The sequence below is a fragment of the Pygoscelis adeliae genome, unplaced genomic scaffold, assembly GCF_000699105.1.
Source record: "Pygoscelis adeliae isolate BGI_AS28 unplaced genomic scaffold, ASM69910v1 Scaffold181, whole genome shotgun sequence".
NCBI lineage: Eukaryota > Metazoa > Chordata > Aves > Sphenisciformes > Spheniscidae > Pygoscelis > Pygoscelis adeliae.
The window spans coordinates 42,067-59,614 of record NW_008824360.1 but is presented as its reverse complement, the minus strand read 5'-3'; the positions used below and the strand labels follow the sequence as shown (position 1 = coordinate 59,614).

Sequence of the window (17,548 nt, the reverse complement as noted above, 5' to 3'; positions counted from 1 at the left end):
AGAGTGAAAGTATTTTTAAGTATGCATTCTAGATTTTATCTTCTAGAGATTTTCATGATGGGTGTATTCTCATTGCACACTGCCATATGCATTATCGCCTACTTAGGTTTTTATACTAATATCTGAATTTTTAATATCTCAGCATTTTCTAATTGCAATATGCAGATTTTTCTATGAAATTTTGACAAATCCCACAACCTTTGCTTTCAAGAGTAATTAGGATTCTCTAAAAGTTTAAGTTTTAGGGAAATAAAACAAGTTACAGTAAGAAAATAGGTATATGTGGGAAAGAAAACAAATAGGTCTTTCCTCATGTTATCAGCAAAGATGCCATTACCAGTTTTGTTCCTTAACCTTTCAATAGTCATGAGATTTCTATAGCTTTTTAAAAATTGGTTTTAACTTAAGTAATGGTAATTGTGATTGCTGCTGCCTGATGGCATCTTGCAGTGATAAGCCAATATCTAATGATTCTTTTGTAAAACCAAGCCCTGTGCATTCAGAACATACAGTGAAACATGTTTTGCAGGTGCCTAAAATCCAATAATGCGTTATACTTGTTTGTATGTAGATAATAAAAAATCTCTCTCATTTGTTTAGACCCTGGGGTTTTTACATATTTGCCATGGCTGACCGAAGCAGAAATACTTTTTTTTTTTTTTGTGACAGGATCTTAAAAAGGAAAAGTTAACATAGCAAGAGACAAATCTAAAGAAGTACTTAAGAATTTTTTTTCTAGCTTTTCAGCTTTCTGCAGTTCATAGTGTCTTACATGAAGCAGTTCTGCCTGAGGAGTGGAAGAGAATGCTTTTACAAAGCGAGGTGGATTGAAAATCGGCTGACCTGCCAGGCACAGAGGGTTGTGATCAGCAACACAAAGTCCAGCTGGAGACCAGTCACTCGCAGCGTACCCCAGGGATCAATATGGGGTCCAATACTATTTAACCTCTTCACTAATGACGTGGATGATGGGACAGAGTGCTCCCTCAGCAAGTTTGCAGATGATACAGCTGAGAGGAGTGGTGGATACACCAGATGATTGTGCCACTGTTCAGAGGGACCGTCACTGGCTGGCGGAACGGGCTGGAGAGACTCTTATGAGGAACAGTGTCTTGGGATGCATTAGGAAGAGCATTGCCAGCAGGTTGAGGGTGATGATTATTCCCCTCTACTCAGCCCTGGTGAGACTACATCTGGAGTGCTGTGTCCAGTTCTGGGCTTCCCAGTACAAGAAAGACATGGACATATTGCAGTGCGTCCAGTGGAAAGCCACGAAGATGACTAAGGGATTGGAGCATCTGTCATACAGAGAGAGGCTGGGAGAGCTGGGATTGTTCAGCCCAGAGAAGAGAATGCACAAAGGAGATCTTACCAATGTCTACGTGTGCCTGATGGGAGGAAGTAAAGAAGAAGGAGCCATACTGTTCTCAGTGGTGCCCAGTGACAGGACAGGAGGCAATGGGCACACACTGAAGTACAGGAAATTCTGTTCATAGATAAGAAAAAAGTGTCTTACCATAAGGGTGATTGAACTCGGGGTTGTGGAGTCTCCATCGGTGGAGATGTTGAAAACCCAACTGAACGTGGTGGCCCTGAGCAGACTGCTGTAGTTGACCCTGGTTTGAGCAGAGTGGTTGGTCTAGGTAATCTGCAGAGGTCCTTTCCAAACTCAACTGTTCTGTGAAAATCAAGGAATGAAGCTAGGGGTTTCATCTGAAAGTAGGAATATGGGGGTTTTTGTTTTCTTTTTTTTACGTAAAAGCTAATACTCTGATGATATTAAGTGGCTTTTTTTCATGGCTTGTTTACTGTCCTACCTATGCCATTCCTTCTTGATGGTCCATTTCCGTCCTTCTCCACCTACATGCATCATAGGAAGCAAGTGTTCCTAAAGCTAAGAAAGAGTAATCTTAGTTTGAATATTTAGCATCTACAGTGTGTTGTATTGGCACTGCCAGACTGAAATGATTTTTTTTTTTGTGCTTTTCTCTTCCCTGATCTGCTTTTCAGGCACTTTGCCAACACAGGACAAACCTTCCCAGAGGCAGTCAGAGAGCACAAATTGCAGCCCTTCCAGAAAGAGATCAACATCTGAGAGCACATCTTCTACAGGCAAGTAGTATTTGGTGGCCTTGTTTTTGGGACCATTGCTATACTAAGACCTATGCTACTACAGATAACTGAGACACCATTGCTATGAGGACTTTAACAGCAGCAGTATGTTCATGGAGATACCGAGTTTTTCCACTTACATTTTAGGATACAAGTGCTGCAAATTGGGTTGTAGAATAGGGAAACTTGAGCTGGCGCTTAGAGAAGTAGCAGCATAGCTATGGCAGAATGGAATTTGGTTCCTCACCAGTTTAAATTAGTCTTCGTGAAGCTCAATGCTTTAATGCTAGCAAGACCTGTGACACTACAGTTAATCAATGAATTAGATGAATAGATTCATTCCTCCATGGGGAAGAGCTTGACCTCTGTGCTGTTCTGAAGGCAGACAGTTTTGTGCCCTTGGGTAGATAACTGTTAGGATCAAGACAGGGTGTACTGTTATGTTTTCTTCATAGCATGGAGAATCCTGCTAAGGTGATGGAGCATGACAAGCACCTCATCCCAGTCATCACTAATGATACAGTTGTGAATGACCCTAGGCAGGTCAAAAATGATAGTAGGAGAGAGATGGAAGTACTGAAAGCCGTGGGAACCCCGGTAGAATTCTCATCAATTCTATCAAATGAGGACCAAGTCTCAGATGCAAAAAATTATCACGAAGTTGAGAAAATGTATGCCAAGAGGATATTGAGGGAGCTGGCTTTCTCAGCCATGGGGTTACCTACTGTGCAGGTTGCTGCTTGAGGAAGTCCATCTTTGTTCACTTCACAAGGAAGGGAAGTGTACTTCTGATGTGTTTTGAGCTTTCTTTTGTAAGGAGGTCAGACTTGTGCAGTCACACTGTGTGTGAATGCCTGCGTGTTGCTACCTGTCACATTTTCACACCTACAAAACTGTCGAATCCATTGACCAAATTGTCAGAGGGAAGATCTGAAAGTGTTCATTTCTTGTATATTACCGGCAAGTTGTCAGCCATGTAGTAAAAACAGACCCTGTTTGCAGTCCCTCTATGGAAAATGTGATGTGAGCTTACCTATGATTGGACACAAAAAAATCATAATGTTGACCAATTTTGTAAGAAGCCCAGTTGTAGAAAGAACTCCTGTTAGCAGAATCCAGACGTTCTTAGGCACTGAAGCTGATTGCAGATTTGTAGTAAACATCCTTAGGATTGGTACTTAAAGAACTAGTTATGGTTTCCATATAGGAAGAATGTGCCAAAACTGCTATTTCCTCCTCCCTTTAAACAGATACTTGCAACAGATGCTTTATTCAGCATATGCTAAAGAAAGTCATCTCCAGTGAAGAAGTGTGTTCTTTTTCCTCTCTGTCTTGTTAACTTCCTTTTACTTACTCATTTTAAAGGGGCAACTGCAATTGGTTTAAGTCTGTGTGTAGGAAGGTGTTAAAAGTTCAGGCATATTTCGTGCAGGAGAGCGTAAGAATGAAATGAATCACAAGTTTATCAACTTCAAAGTCATTGAACTGATGATGCAGCTGAAAAGACCAGTCTTTGTTATATTTTCTGTAGATCTGGAATGCATGTGGGATTTCAGTGCGTTTGTCAGAGGGCTGCTTTGTTACCAAAGGCTGCAAGTGTGCCTGACCAGGGCTGCAGCTGTTTTGGGGATCATAGCCTTCAGTTGTCCCATCCTTTTGGATCAATTTCCAAACAGAAACACTAGTTCAAGGAAATCCATCAGACATTGTGTCCAAATGTGTTGTGTGGTATAGTTTGGTTATCATTGCATGGTGCAGCTGTTTACAGAGCTCACTGTGCTAAACAGATGGTGTTCCTGTGAGGAACCCTCAGCTCCATCCCGATGTGTATTTAAAGACCATAAGAAAACAAGGGTAATTTATTATTTCATATAAAATTGAAAGCTGAAAGTGTAAATCCTTCCAGTTCTTTCAAAGTTGTTTAGGTTGCTAGGTTTTCCAAGTGATTACAGTTAGGCTTACAGCAGTGACCTGACAAGTGTGTTTCTCTGTTCCTTTTTCACCCTGTAGGAGGAACATTGTTCATAGGAGGATTTTTAGAACTTGTTATGCTGATTCTTCTTCCTTTTAAATTGTGCGCTCTCTGAAGCACGTTTTCGTTTGCACTTGCAAATTCACGACTTTGGAATCTTAATGAGGAGTACATTTCTCCAGAGTACCACACTCGGACTAGTGAGCACTAGGACTAGGAAATATTTATTTTAAACTGTTTGTGCTTTATCTTTGTCAGCTAATGCATAATCTCCCTCCTGCCAAATGATAGAAACCCTTTTTATAAAAACATTTTGTTGCCTTCCCTTTAACAGTTACCTTTACGCTAGTATGTGCTCTTCAGTCTACAGCCTAGGACCCACCAGTTTAAGTAGATCTAATCTAAATAATTGGTGACAATTACAGTAACTTTTTGTAAATGCTAATGTGCAATTGTGATATATTTATGAGAAGACAGCATCTGTTTTATTCCAGAAAGAACAGGGTTTCTTCTGATTAAATGTTATCACTAAGAACCAGCAGGGCAGCTTTGGGAAGCTCTTAGTTTGGAACAAATCCCTTTTTAATACAGCATAATCTATATGGTTGACCTGGAAATCCTCTTTTTCAAATACCAGTGTGCATCTCTAAAGCGTGTAACATTTTGTTTAAAAAGTGAGATCTAACTTTACTTCCTGTGTAAATTAGCCTTTCTCTTTTGTTCAGATATTTTGATTTACCTTTATCCAAGCCTGTTCTTTATTGCAATCAGTTCTGTCATCATTATGTTTGTCTTTTTGATAAAGAAACTGCAAGAGCAATGATAAAGTTGTTTCAGTACTTCCAAACTATGAAAAAGAAAAATTAGTTTAAAAACATTTCAGATGTTGCTCAATTTTTTAATCAGTATTTAATTTTTCTGTGCACAGCGGGTTTCTTATTTTTAGTGTTGAAGAGAAAGAAACTTGAGAAGAGTTCTGGACTGTACGTACATAGGGAATGCCCTCATTGCTCTTTGCTATTAGAAGTGGGGGCCTGCACATGAATAAAGAGAAAATAATTGTATGTTAAAACTGATGGTACAAAATGTAGACTTCCCACTTACTTGCATCTCTAGGTCCCTTTCCCATTAGAACTTGTGTGACAGAAATTGGTCTCTTGTCATTGAACATTCCAGGCAATTATAGGATATAAAAGGCTGTCAGTCTGTCCAACTATTGTATTTTAATTGCAACCTTATTTGATTGTATCTCAAGTCTGTTTCAGTATATGTATGCTTGTTTGTGTTTCAGTGATTGGAGTACCTACCCGGGGAGCGAGGCTGGCAACGGCTGTTGATGATTCAGTGGATAGCTTACTGCAGCGCATGGCACAACATGAAGGCCAGGCTACTTTGGACAAAACCTTAGAAGCAGTCATTGCAAATGTGTCTGTTCCACCATCAGCTAGTCCTGCTCGAAACCACAATAGGGAGAGAGGTCTGGGGAAACAGGACAGCCTCATAGCTCCAGCAATTCCCAGCAGCTCCTGCAGTGATAGTATCTCGCTTCTGTCAGACAGACTACCAAACAGCTATTCCCCACATCATCTCAAGAGAAGTGTGGTTGAAGCCATGCAGCGACAAGCTAGGAAAATGTGCAATTATAACAAGATCTTGGCAACAAAAAAAAATCTTGACCACGTCAATAAAATTCTGAAAGCCAAAAAGCTGCAAAGGCAGTCACGGACAGGGAATAATTTTGTGAAGCGCAGGCCAGGTAGGCCCCGGAAATACCCAATGCAGGCTGTCGTTTCAATGCAAGCTTTCCAGGCGGCTCGACTGGTCAGTCAGGAGTTAGATAAAAGAGAAGAAAGCAGCAGTCCCTTACACCTTGGACCCGATACCATCACAGATGTGATTGAAGCTGTAGTGCAAAGCGTGAACTTGAATACAGATCACCGAAAAGGCTGGAAGAGAAAGAGGTGGCTTGCAGAGGAACAGGCCAGGAAGCGACAAAAGTCTTTACCAGAAGATGAACAGGAGAGCAATAAGAGGTAATTCCCTTACAATTTTGTACCCTCAGTATAGTTATTGTTGATTTTATAACATTTCAATCCATGAAAGAATCCTACTCTAATGAGCTTTGCTTGTTACATTTGTTTTTATTAAGGAGTTCAGTGTAGAGGGAACCAACATGTCAGTTTTAAGTACGCTTAGGGTCTTCATGAGTTACTGAAGACACCCCAAAATGGGATGGAATCTCAGGTAATCTAAAACTGTTGGGTTTGTGCTTGTGTCTCAAGTGAAGCAAGTTTTATGATTGCCTTGGTGAAGAATACTTTTAATGAGCTGGTAACAGGTTTACTGATGAGATATCATAGCAAAGATTGTTCCTTCATCATGTGCGGAATAAGGAACTGTAAGAGCTACATGTGCCGTGGGAATCTTAAAGAGTGTGACTCATAGGCATTACAAACAAATACTTACAAGCAACACAGAATGTCAAGTGAGATCAGTTGATATACAACAAATAAAGAGTAAAACCAAAGCAGCAAGGAGGAGTTAAGGTGTGCACCTGTGCAATCACTGGCTAGTAAAGGACCACACCAGAAATCTCTCTGGTCTAATCTTCATATGCTTATCCCCAAAGTCATCAATACAAACAGATCAAACTCTTCCAGAAGTCTTCCTTCGTGTGTTTTCAGAATAGTTCTGAAAAATAACCATCGAGTTGTGTTTCAGAAATGAATACTGTAATATAGGCACTTAGATTCACAGAATGTTGCTGGAACCACATGTTCAAAGGGTGTATTGTATGGCTCTCCTGAAGGCTGAGAAAAGGTTTACCACATACTATTTTTAGAGTACAAAAGCAGATAGCATAAGCCACCTTCTAAATTACTCAACTGAGGCTCCGAGGGATAAACATTAGCAGTACAAACAATATTCTTTTTGTAATAATTAATAATAACATTACTATAAAAAGATCGTACATTTCTTATGATTATACTGAACCACCACTTGATCATGGTCATTGAATTGCATTTTTTTAAATAGCTGAGACACCTAGTAATTCAGAAACATGGACTTTTTTTTTTCTGCTGACCAGATTATAGAGAGGAATAATGAAATATGGCAAGATAATCTTTATGGTAAGAAATATGGTAAGATAATCTTTAATCTTTACTTTTTCTTCCAGTTTTTCTGAGACAGTAGCTGAACCTCCCAGTCCACATGAAGCCCTTGGGAAACCGCATGAATCTGAAAACACTGAACAGCCTTTGCCTTCTCCAGCCCAGCGTGAGAAAAAAGCTCCTCGACCCCCAAAGAAGAAGTACCAGAAGGCAGGGCTCTACTCTGATGTGTACAAAACAACGGAGTAAGTAATACCAGTGAAAAGCTGCTGTCTGATATTCCAGTGGAAACTGTCTCCTTTCAACTAGAGCCATAAAGAGCTGCTACTAATGAGTAGCTGAAATAAAACCATCAACTTAATTCAAGCCTGTGAAAAATTACATGCATGATAATTATCAGAATCTGACCCAGTGAAGATTTAAAATGTAACCCCAGTCAGAAAGCAGCCTCCACCAATCTGAAAGTGTTTCTGAGTATCGACCTTGAAGAAGGTAAGAGAGCTTCATTCGACAATCTTAACGATCACGGCAGTAAAAGTGCTGGGAGAGCTTGAGGTGTTCAGGTACTGAGTACAGTGTCTACATAAAAGGGGCCATTAGTTTTCTATTTTTATTGACTGAACGATGACAACTGGCCATCTTTTGTGTGCAAGAATTTCAGATATGTACCCTGTTCATTTCACAGTTAAGTGAGGTTCATCTCCCTTGCTTTCTTTGAGATGTTTAGAGTAAAAATCTAGCATGCTTTTATTTTTTTCACTCATTGGCTCAAAACCTAGTGTACGTTAGAAAGTGGACATCTCCTGTTTCTGATAACCAGCCCACTTCTGCTTCCATTTGTAGTTACGTAAGTTTTCTACAGCCATTTGAACAAATATGTTGAAGTCAAGAATTTACACTTCTTTTATAATATGATCTGACAGATTAAAAAGAGAGAAAACTGGGCACCTTCTCATTATGTTGTAGACCACTTTAAAAGGTTACACAGATCACTGGGAGACTGCTAGTATAGTTTTATCAGCTGTTCCTGGTGTCTTCTCTTTCCATAGTAGAATGAAGGCATCAATGAAAGGATCAAGACTCTAAGGAAGAAACAAAGATATAGGTCTGCTCAAAGTGAGACTGCTTATGTTTCTAATAGTTTGAAAGCAGATGTGCTAAAATTTTCAGCATTTGGATGTTCTGTCACTGGTATACACAATCATGCAACATTCAAATATTCTATCATAAAAATTAGGTCTGTTGCCTTAGGAGGGGACCTGAGAGAGTCTTTTCTTTTTCTTTATTATAAAATGTTAGTTACAGTGTCAGACCTAGTCAGCCAAGGGTGGACCTTTATTTCATAGGCAGTAAGCAAGCATGTCATTTGAAAAATTGTATGAATACAGAAAGTGAAAGTCAAGGTTTGTAGGTATTGTGGATGATGATGGAATCAAGTTCACCACCCTGGAGAAGGCCATGACAAAGCTGAGCTCCACTTACAACCCTCCCTCTCCCATCACATTTTGTGTTGCAGTTCCCTGGGAGCTCAAAGAGGTCTGATTTGGTCTTCCCCTTTGCCTGTTGCTCCACATGCTGAGTTCTTCCCTTGCACTGATACTGATGTTTGTGATGAGCTGCTTAAGAACACTGAGGAAACTTTACCCTACCAAGGAAGCAAATGCTGCCTACACAATCTGAACTACCTCTCTACATGGTTGTTTGAACACTGATACTGAAACAAGGCATGGAAATGCATAGCTGGGAAGGACAGAACTGTGGCCATCTTGATTTAGGTGTCTTGTCTTACAGCAAGGTGCAGCTTGAAGGGCTGATCCCACCATTCCTTCATGCTGGCACTGGGTCTCTTCTTTACTAAATTGGTTCAGCAAACTAAATCAGCAGAACAATAGTCACTTTTTTATAATTAAATTTTCTGCTGATTTAACTTGCTGTTCCAGTTCTGCTGCACAGTCAGTCAGACATATGTCGGTGCAAGAGGAGAGCAGAAGTTCATGTTGTTATCCTATTATTTATATAACTTCCTGCTGTATGAGTATGAAAACATGATCTTAGTTGAGAACAAAAATGCAACTCCATAATCGTACGGCACCCTCTAGTGATGGTACAGTTAAGTGTTATCCCTGTCTCCGTTAAAACAGCCTCTGCATTCTCTATTAAGGGGTGTTGTACTCAGCATTTTTCTGTATTTCTGTTTGCAGTGTTCAATTGCAGACACTGTCTTAAAAACCGTTTTCCTACTCTATTGGATCTTCTTCAGTACTTCCTAAACATCATTAGAACATAGGAAGTAGTGAAAGTTTTACTGAGGTTTACTGTTAAAATTTACAGCCTCTCTCTAGATCAGTCACATCCAACTACTGATCCATCCAGAACAACAGCACAGAAAATGTTTGTCATGTCATTGCCAATGTTAGTCTACTGTTAGAAAAGTCTGCATTGTTTCTCTGCAGCCACTTGAATTGTACAATTTGCCTCAACAGGATTTCACTCCAACTCACCTTGATCTAGAAACTTTACTAAAACACAGTGAAGAAAGCTCAGACTTTGATTCCTTGCAAATGAACTAAGAATAAAAGGAATCGTTTCTGGAGTCAATCTCAGTTCTACCTCAATTTCTGAATGCAGTTTTGTAGACAGCATTAGCTGATTTGACGTTAACCTCCACATGAGTTTTCCAGGATCCTCAGCTCCCACTGGAAGAATTACACAGATCTTTTGCCGAAGAGAAGCTCAGTGTGTGGTTGCACAAGACTGCAGCTTTGAGAGCAAAGGAAGATTTTGTACAGGAGTCATTATCTATTTACCTAGCAGTGGCTTTCCTAGAGGAGTACAAAGTCTAGTTCACCACAGAAATTTAATAATAATTAGTAAATTATTAGTTAATCAAAATGTATATTGTTTAGGGAAATATATTTTTATATAATATATTATTTTTTCAGTAATAACAAACATGAGTCCTCATTGCAAAAGTGTAATCTATAGAATTTGCTGTGATCAACACTGAATTGCATCTTGCTCGTCGTTAGGTAACCATAGCTGGTCAAAGACTATGGTTGCACAGACAGTGTAGTTTAGCGCAGGCCTGTTGCTCTTCTGGGATGTGGTGTTTCCACGTGATAGGCACATTGCTCCTACAGTGCCTCCATTTTGCTGATGTTGGAGTTTGTGGAGCTGCAGGGTGACTCAGAGTAGGTAATTGAACATTTTAGAAGCAAACCTATTGAAAAATCATCCAGCTGAATTAAAATGACAGTCTAAGATTGCAGTTCAGCAAATGCTTTAAGTTGGCATAAGCTAACATTGCACTAAAAGAATCAGTTTTACTTTCTCCTCACCTTTGTGGCTTATTCCTATCCCTGTGCTGTCCCTTCCTTTGTCCCATCATGATGACTAGGGCAACTGAACCAGGCTGGGATAGTGATTCAGATGAAATCCAGCCTTCCACAGTAGGTTTCCTGGTGCAGTTAACCTTGCAGTCATACCAACAGTTACACCAGCAGAAGGGGGGAGCATCAAAGGCAGCTTATACTGACTTAAAATGTTTGTCAAACTATGGTCTCAGAGAGAAAATTGGGCTCCACGCCTCAAAAATGTAATTGTGCGCTCCACAGAGAACTAATTCCAGCCAACATGGTAAGAGTGTAGGGAGAAGACGCTAGAAGCTGGAGAGGGGGAACAGAAATGGAACACCACATCAGAAAGAAAGGAAGGAGAGGGATGGAGAGAAATGGAGGTACAGGAAAGAAGACTGTGTGTCGTGGTTTAACCCCAGCTGGCAACTAAGCCCCACACAGCTGCTCGCGCACTCCTCCCCGGTGGGATGGAGGAGAGAATCAGAAGAGTGAAAGTGAGAAAACTCATGGGTTGAGATAAATTCAGTTTAATAGGTAAAGCAAAAGCCGCGTGTGCAAACAAAGCAAAACAAAACAAGGAATTCATTCACTCCTTGCCGTCAGCAGGCAGGTGTTCAGCCGTCTCCAGGACAGCAGGGCTCCGTCACGCATAATGGTGACTTGGGAAGACAAACGCCATCACTCTGAACGTCCCCCCCTTCCTTCTTCTTCCCCCAGCTTTATATGCTGAGCATGACGTCATATGGTGTGGGATATCCCTTGGGTCAGTTGGGGTCAGCTGTCCCGGCTGTGCCCCCTCCCAACCTCTTGTGCACCCCCAGCCTGCTCATTGGTGGGGTGGGGTGAGAGGCAGAAGAGGCCTTGACTCTGTGTAAGCACAGCTCACAGTAACCAGAACATCCCTGTATTATCAACACTGTTTTCAGCAGATATCCAAAACGTAGCCCCATACTAGCTACTATGGAGAAAATTAACTCTATTCCAGCCAAAACCAGCACACTGTGGTTCTGGTCTTTGTTCCATTCTTAATTTGCCTGAGACTTTAGACTGATGTTCTGAGACTAAGCCTGACATTCAGCCTTTGCAGAATGGTACAGAATGTTCTCATCTTCAGCAAAAAAAATCACTTTGCCATCACTCTGTTACTGGGAGCTTGCAGAGAGAGGCCAGGTTGGTCTATTGTTGGTAAGCGGACCGTTTACAAAATGGGTATTTTACATTTGTTCCCGCAGAAACTGAACCAAACAACTTTAGGCAGTGGATTATAGAGAGGGGAGGCATTTCTTATCTACCCAGGCTTATGTATCAGTCTGTCAAGCGATCAGAAATGTACTACTGCAGCTTACTGTTGAAAGTATGCTAACCTGAAATATTAAAAGGTGTCGTTTCTCTGTGATTATTGGTGAGGTCTCACCCTATTCTAACTGGCTTGCTTAAAAAAGGGAGGGAGTGATCCTGGCTTTCTGGAGAGATCTTTTGCTTTTCAACTGCAACAATCATTAGATCTGCTTATTGAGGGGAAACATCTTAAAGAGCATGGTATGAAAATGAGCAGGTACTTGTCCTTGATAGCAGCGCAGAGTCAACTGATCCTAGGAGGCTGTGAGGACAGTCAGTTTGGTCCTGGGAATTCCTGCGACCTGCGCCATCAGTAGTGAGGTGTATCTAGCTAGTAAGTATTCCAGCCCAGTTAAAAAAATGACACGAACAGAATGTGATCCGAGCAGTAGCAAAGGAAACCTGTTGTCAGTCCCACAGCCCCAGGTGAGGTGAGTTGGACAGACCAGGCAATGATACCCAGCGTCAGCCGAGAGTCTGGATTGCCAGACCAGCCTGTGTTGATGAGGCAGGCCAAGGTTAAGTGGGGAAGCCAGTCTGCAGGTCGGGATCAGGTCTAGTGATGGTAACCGGGGTCAGATACAGTCCAGGATTGCCAGGCAGATCCAGTGTCAAGCCAGGAATCCGGTGCATGGCTCAGCCACCAGATCCACAGTTCCTGTGGCTGTGGCTGAGCTGGAGATGGGTGCACCCACAAGGCAGTCCAGGCAGGGACTGAATGTCCAGGGCTGAGCGTAAATGGATCTGCGGGGGCCATGGGCAGAGGGTGTGAGTGGAAGCCCCCTGTGAGGCTGGTTGGGGTCATAAAGGCGTGTTGGTGGCACTCGGAGCCCTGACACTGAGTTTAAGCTTCTGCAAGGCTATCGGCATGCCTCAGTGAAGTGAAAGGGAGAGGCTTCTCGTAAAGATAGTAGCTAAACACAAAACCAGAACCGTTATTGCCTGCCCAGAAACCCCAGCCTAAAATAGCTCATTATCTTCCTAGTGGGAATATGTGGGCATGTTAATACAGACCTTTTCTTGATAGCGTAGAGAGGCCTTTTTTAATTAATGAGGCTTTTTTTGCATGGTATTTATGTTTATAAAACTGCGTGTATTGTTTATACTTGATTATTTTAGTATATTCCCTTTTTTCATGAATAATTATGCTTTATTTTGACATCTCAGCCTTTCCCTCTGAAGTCCCTAAAGTATTGATGGCCTTTGTTCAGCTTACTGATTTGTCATAACAATTTTTTGCATGCCTCTAACAATACTTCATCGCTGTGTTTGGAAGGAAAACAGAGGAGGTGCTTTACCCAGCATTCTTTGTGACTAGGTCTGACGGGTGTGTCTGCAGTGCCTGAAGAAATTAATGTTTGTGGTTTTAGATAATTGCCTTCTGCATTTCCTTTCCACACTGGTTTCCTCCTTGCAGTTTATTTGCCATAATTTATTTTTCTGTTGGCTTCCTTTACACTGAATATGTGGGCGTTAAAGGGTGCACATTTGGCTTGAATTAAGTCACCTTTCTATTGAAAGTTTTTCCTTTTTTCTCTGCCTTCGGCTTAAGGATTTGCTTGCCTCTTGGAAATGGAGGTTCACACTTTGCCTTTTCAAAATACCTTTCCTTTTCCTTTTGATAAGAGCTTGCTTTCCAGGTCTTGTAAGCAGTTACTTTATGGCCTTTCTTTGCAAGTCTTAGTGATTCAGTGCAGCACAGCTTGAAAGCTTCTTCTTCACAGCTAGAAGACATGAGTTGGGGCTTGGGGTTTTTTTGGGGGGGGTTGTGTTTTTTTTTTTTTAATCCTCTCTAGAATATAATTTTTGCCTGGTGGGCAAAGGTGCTGTCTGTTTGCCAAAGCAAATGAAATTAATTCCTGCCATCAGTAAACAGAGGGTCATATTATTTAAAAAACATAACCTTTATTGTTTGAGAGAATATTACTGCTTTTTGATTAGGATAGCTATGTGTCCACCTGTGTACATTAAGTTAAATGCAAGTGTATCATAATAACTAAAGCCTTGCCATATAACTCTATTAAAAGGAGAGTTGTTTAATGAACAGTGTATACAGCATTTAGCTCAACAGAGCCCTCGTTTCAGCAGTATGCCTTAGCTTTTATTTCACTAAAATTTAGTAATTTGTTATACTTGTGAAATAAGTACCAGAAATCCAGAAAGTATTAGAAGAGTATGTGAACCACAAATTATTGCAATCCATCAGTTCTGTTTCTAACCTTCAGTAATTATTTTCAGTTGTTGCTATCTGTAGCTCAAAATTTGTTTTTAACTTGCATTTTCCATTCACTAGTTAAACAATATCACATTTTTTTATTGAGTCAGCTTTCAGTTGTATGTCCAGTTATTAAAATAAACCCCTTAACAAACTTCCGTAAACTTTAATAGGCTTCAGTATAATTTTAAACTTTGGTATATTTAACATTTAGAAGTCTCTTCTGAATGTTACAGGGCTGCAGTACCTAAATATAACCACATCAGTTTTTTCTTTCCATACTTTGTCAGTAGCCAAAAGGAGATGTTTATAAAAGACAGGTTACTGAGCTAGGTGGTTTGACTGCTGCCTGACCCATACAACCATTCTTATTCCGTATTCCTATTTTTTCTTTCTGTAAAGGGGGTGTCTCATTGCTTTTTTGACTCTGATTTCTGTTCTTTTCCTGCTTTTCTTGATGAACAGCCTTCTAAAGGAGTAGCATGTGAAGATTTGTTCTTAGCAAATTAGGAAAGCAGGCACCATACATGTATAACATGTCAAATACCTAAGCAAGCAACATCAGATACGATTTGTTGATCTGCTTTTATTTTTGTAATCTTCAGTTATTACTTTCATATCACATACTAGGAATTTAAAGTTGATGGTGTCCCATTAGGTGTTGCCTGAATAGTAGTTAGGGAGAAAAATCAAATCACGAGTTTTTAAATGGATGCGATAAGTGTATTTGGCAACCAACCTGGAAATCAGGTTTTTTGGCCATTTCTATTATTATTCTCTTGCCTGATATTCTAGGCATTCGTGCCTTAATTAAAACAGAAAACGTGTTTTTTGCAAATGACAGGTGTTCCTCATTCTGATTTTTTTTTTTTTTTTTTTTGTCGCTGTCATCCACAGTCCGAAGAGCCGCCTCATACAATTAAAGAAAGAAAAGCTTGAGTACACTCCTGGAGAGCATGAGCACGGATTGTTTCCAGCCCCTATTCACGTTGGTGGGTACTTCATGTGTGTTTTAGTTGTTGGGAGACAAGTGCTGCACTTAGGTGACATGGAAATAGTCTGTTTGGACGTCACAATCTCTCTACCTCTCTCCCTTTTTTCTTTTTTTATTTTATCGCCTTGCCAGGTTACTCATGTCTTTCAGCGTATGAACTTTGCCGAAGGTCATATTCATCTGTCTGTGTTCTTCAGTGCAAAAGTTTTCTTGAGAGGCTTTTTTTTTCCTACATGAACTTTGTTCTCATTTTTTGTTTACCGTAAGAAAATGCCAGTCTAGTTTAAAACCTGCTTTAACTGCCGTAATACTTCTGCTTAAATGCGGTACAGTAGTCTCCTTTTCAAACTAATATTACAGTAGAATAGCCAGAGTCAATTGTAACCATTTGTTAAATCTCAAAAACTAAGCATGCAATAATAAATTCCCCCATGTCCCCATGCACTTCATGGTGTCTGTCTTTAGGTGTGGATAAAAGTGAGGGAGAATGAAAAACTTAGCTATTACGTAGTTTTTATTTCATCCCTGTTTTGAAGTCTTGGGTAGAACAGAAATGAGGTTTAGGGCTTCTCTTTGCCTTCTGCAGAAAGAAGCCATAACCTAAGGCTAGCATGAGCATTTAGAACTCATGGAGTTCCAGGATGCTGTTCAGAAGTCCGGTCCACTGGACTGGACTGCTTGGAGGGGATGGCCATGAAAACCCAGACTAACATTTTTGCAGCTAATGTCATTTGCCAGGACAAACCAGGATTGATTTATTTTTCAGATAATTGTTTCAGCTTTTAGAATGCTGTGATTTCTTACTTCAAGTACTGTCATGCAAAGAGAGTTTGGGAAATTCCACATTGTTCTGTAGGAATATTTGTCCCATCAAATACAAACGTTTAACTGGTTTGTCTTCTTTAACTGAACTTTTTTGCTCCATACACAACTTTGACTTTCACAGAGAGTTAATAGCAGGTAAAGACTTTGACAGATCTGCGTGAATCAGTAACTGCAAAACGGGTTTCAGAACTGAAAGTGTTCATTTAAATTCTCAGAAACGTGACCTTTCTCAATTCCTTTTTGAATTGGGTCATATAACTCTGTTGCACGACCGAACCATCTGTCGGGATGCTCAGGTTGAGTTTGCAGTGCCACGATCCTGTCCTCTTTTTCTCTTCATCAGGCCCCGACCCCACATTTGTTTGTGCTAGCAGACACAAACGCTCCTGCACTGAAGATAAAGCTGCTTCAATTACCCTGTATCGGGTCGCTGGAGAGTGGTTTAACTGCAGGGCAGAGTTACAGGGTTTAGGACTCCACCAGATGACTGCACTAGTGCCCACTTGACGAGGGCTGGAGGGACCTTCCATGCACTCCAGGCACGGTGCCAGGGCACCTGAAAGAGCCTTTTGTTTTGCCCGCTGAGGTCATAGAAGTGAAAGCAAATTCCCAGCAGATTTAGCTCTTTCCTGGAACCTGCTATGGATGAATAAAGCATTGAAAATGAAAAGTAATTTAGGAGTAAATTGTAAGGAAAACATTTCCAGTTGTGAGGGTATGCATGTGAATTTACATGAAACCACAGACTATTGCTGGAGGAACGTAAAGGCACTTGTTAACATTTAGAAAAGCTGAGAAAATCAAACATGGGACTGACACCTCATCCTTAGTCACTCTTCTCACTGCAATTTTGTGACACAGTATTCCAACAAAGTGATAAGAGAACATTTTAATCTTGGCTAGAACTAACTTAGTGTCAGACCTCAGGTCTTATGTTAACAAAGTATATAATGGGTCAGTTTCCTTCTTTTGGGAAGAGGTTAGGGGTGACACTAAATTTTAAAATAGAGATGAAATCTACAATGGAAGTAGTAACTCCTGTCTAAAATGAGTTTCACTTATTGCTGAAAATATAGATCATCTTGAAGTCCTTCCAAAACATTTAGGAATGTGTTTGCCAAGTCCGAATTAGTTCTTAAGTCTGTTTTGGTAAAGGTTGTAGAAGGGCTTGGATACTATTTTCAAAACTAACTTGGTTTCTTTGACCATCTTGCATGAATTGTGCATGCAGATTTTTTTTAAATGCATAATTTGTTCTCTGTGCTACATCTTTGTATTCCTGTGTACACAGAAGAGCTCAGGAGAAAGTGTCAACTTTGAGACTTCTACACAGAAGTTACTAGTGTTTACTGTAAGGCAGAGAGTTGTATTCAGTTTCGTCAGTTATTTGCTGTTGTCCCTTTGGTAGCTCACGCTCAGTGACCCCTCCCAGGTGAACACCTGCAGGCTTCCTGGCACTGCTTTTAAGAGTTTAACTGTGACTGTTGGAGTTCAATGGCATCCGTAACGTTCAGTCATCCAAGCAGCAGGCAGCTCCCCTCTGCCACCTACCCCACCAGGCATCTCGTATCTAAGACAGCAGCTTTCCTCGCTGTTGATAAAGGTTTAAACCTGACTACGACA

At 40.6% G+C, this 17,548-nt stretch overlaps 1 protein-coding gene across 2 annotated transcripts in view; it reads left to right on the top strand.

Moving 5' to 3' along the window:
- The window catches only part of ASH1L (ash1 (absent, small, or homeotic)-like (Drosophila)), a 56,710-nt gene that overhangs the window by 17,951 nt on the left and 21,211 nt on the right, over window positions 1-17,548 (top strand). For both annotated transcript variants that reach the window (XM_009319776.1, XM_009319775.1), the window contains exons 3-6: window positions 2,011-2,112; window positions 5,376-6,117; window positions 7,263-7,442; window positions 15,004-15,098. In XM_009319776.1, the coding sequence (XP_009318051.1) occupies window positions 2,011-2,112; window positions 5,376-6,117; window positions 7,263-7,442; window positions 15,004-15,098 (1,119 nt within the window). The remainder of the gene's footprint in view (window positions 1-2,010; window positions 2,113-5,375; window positions 6,118-7,262; window positions 7,443-15,003; window positions 15,099-17,548) is intronic.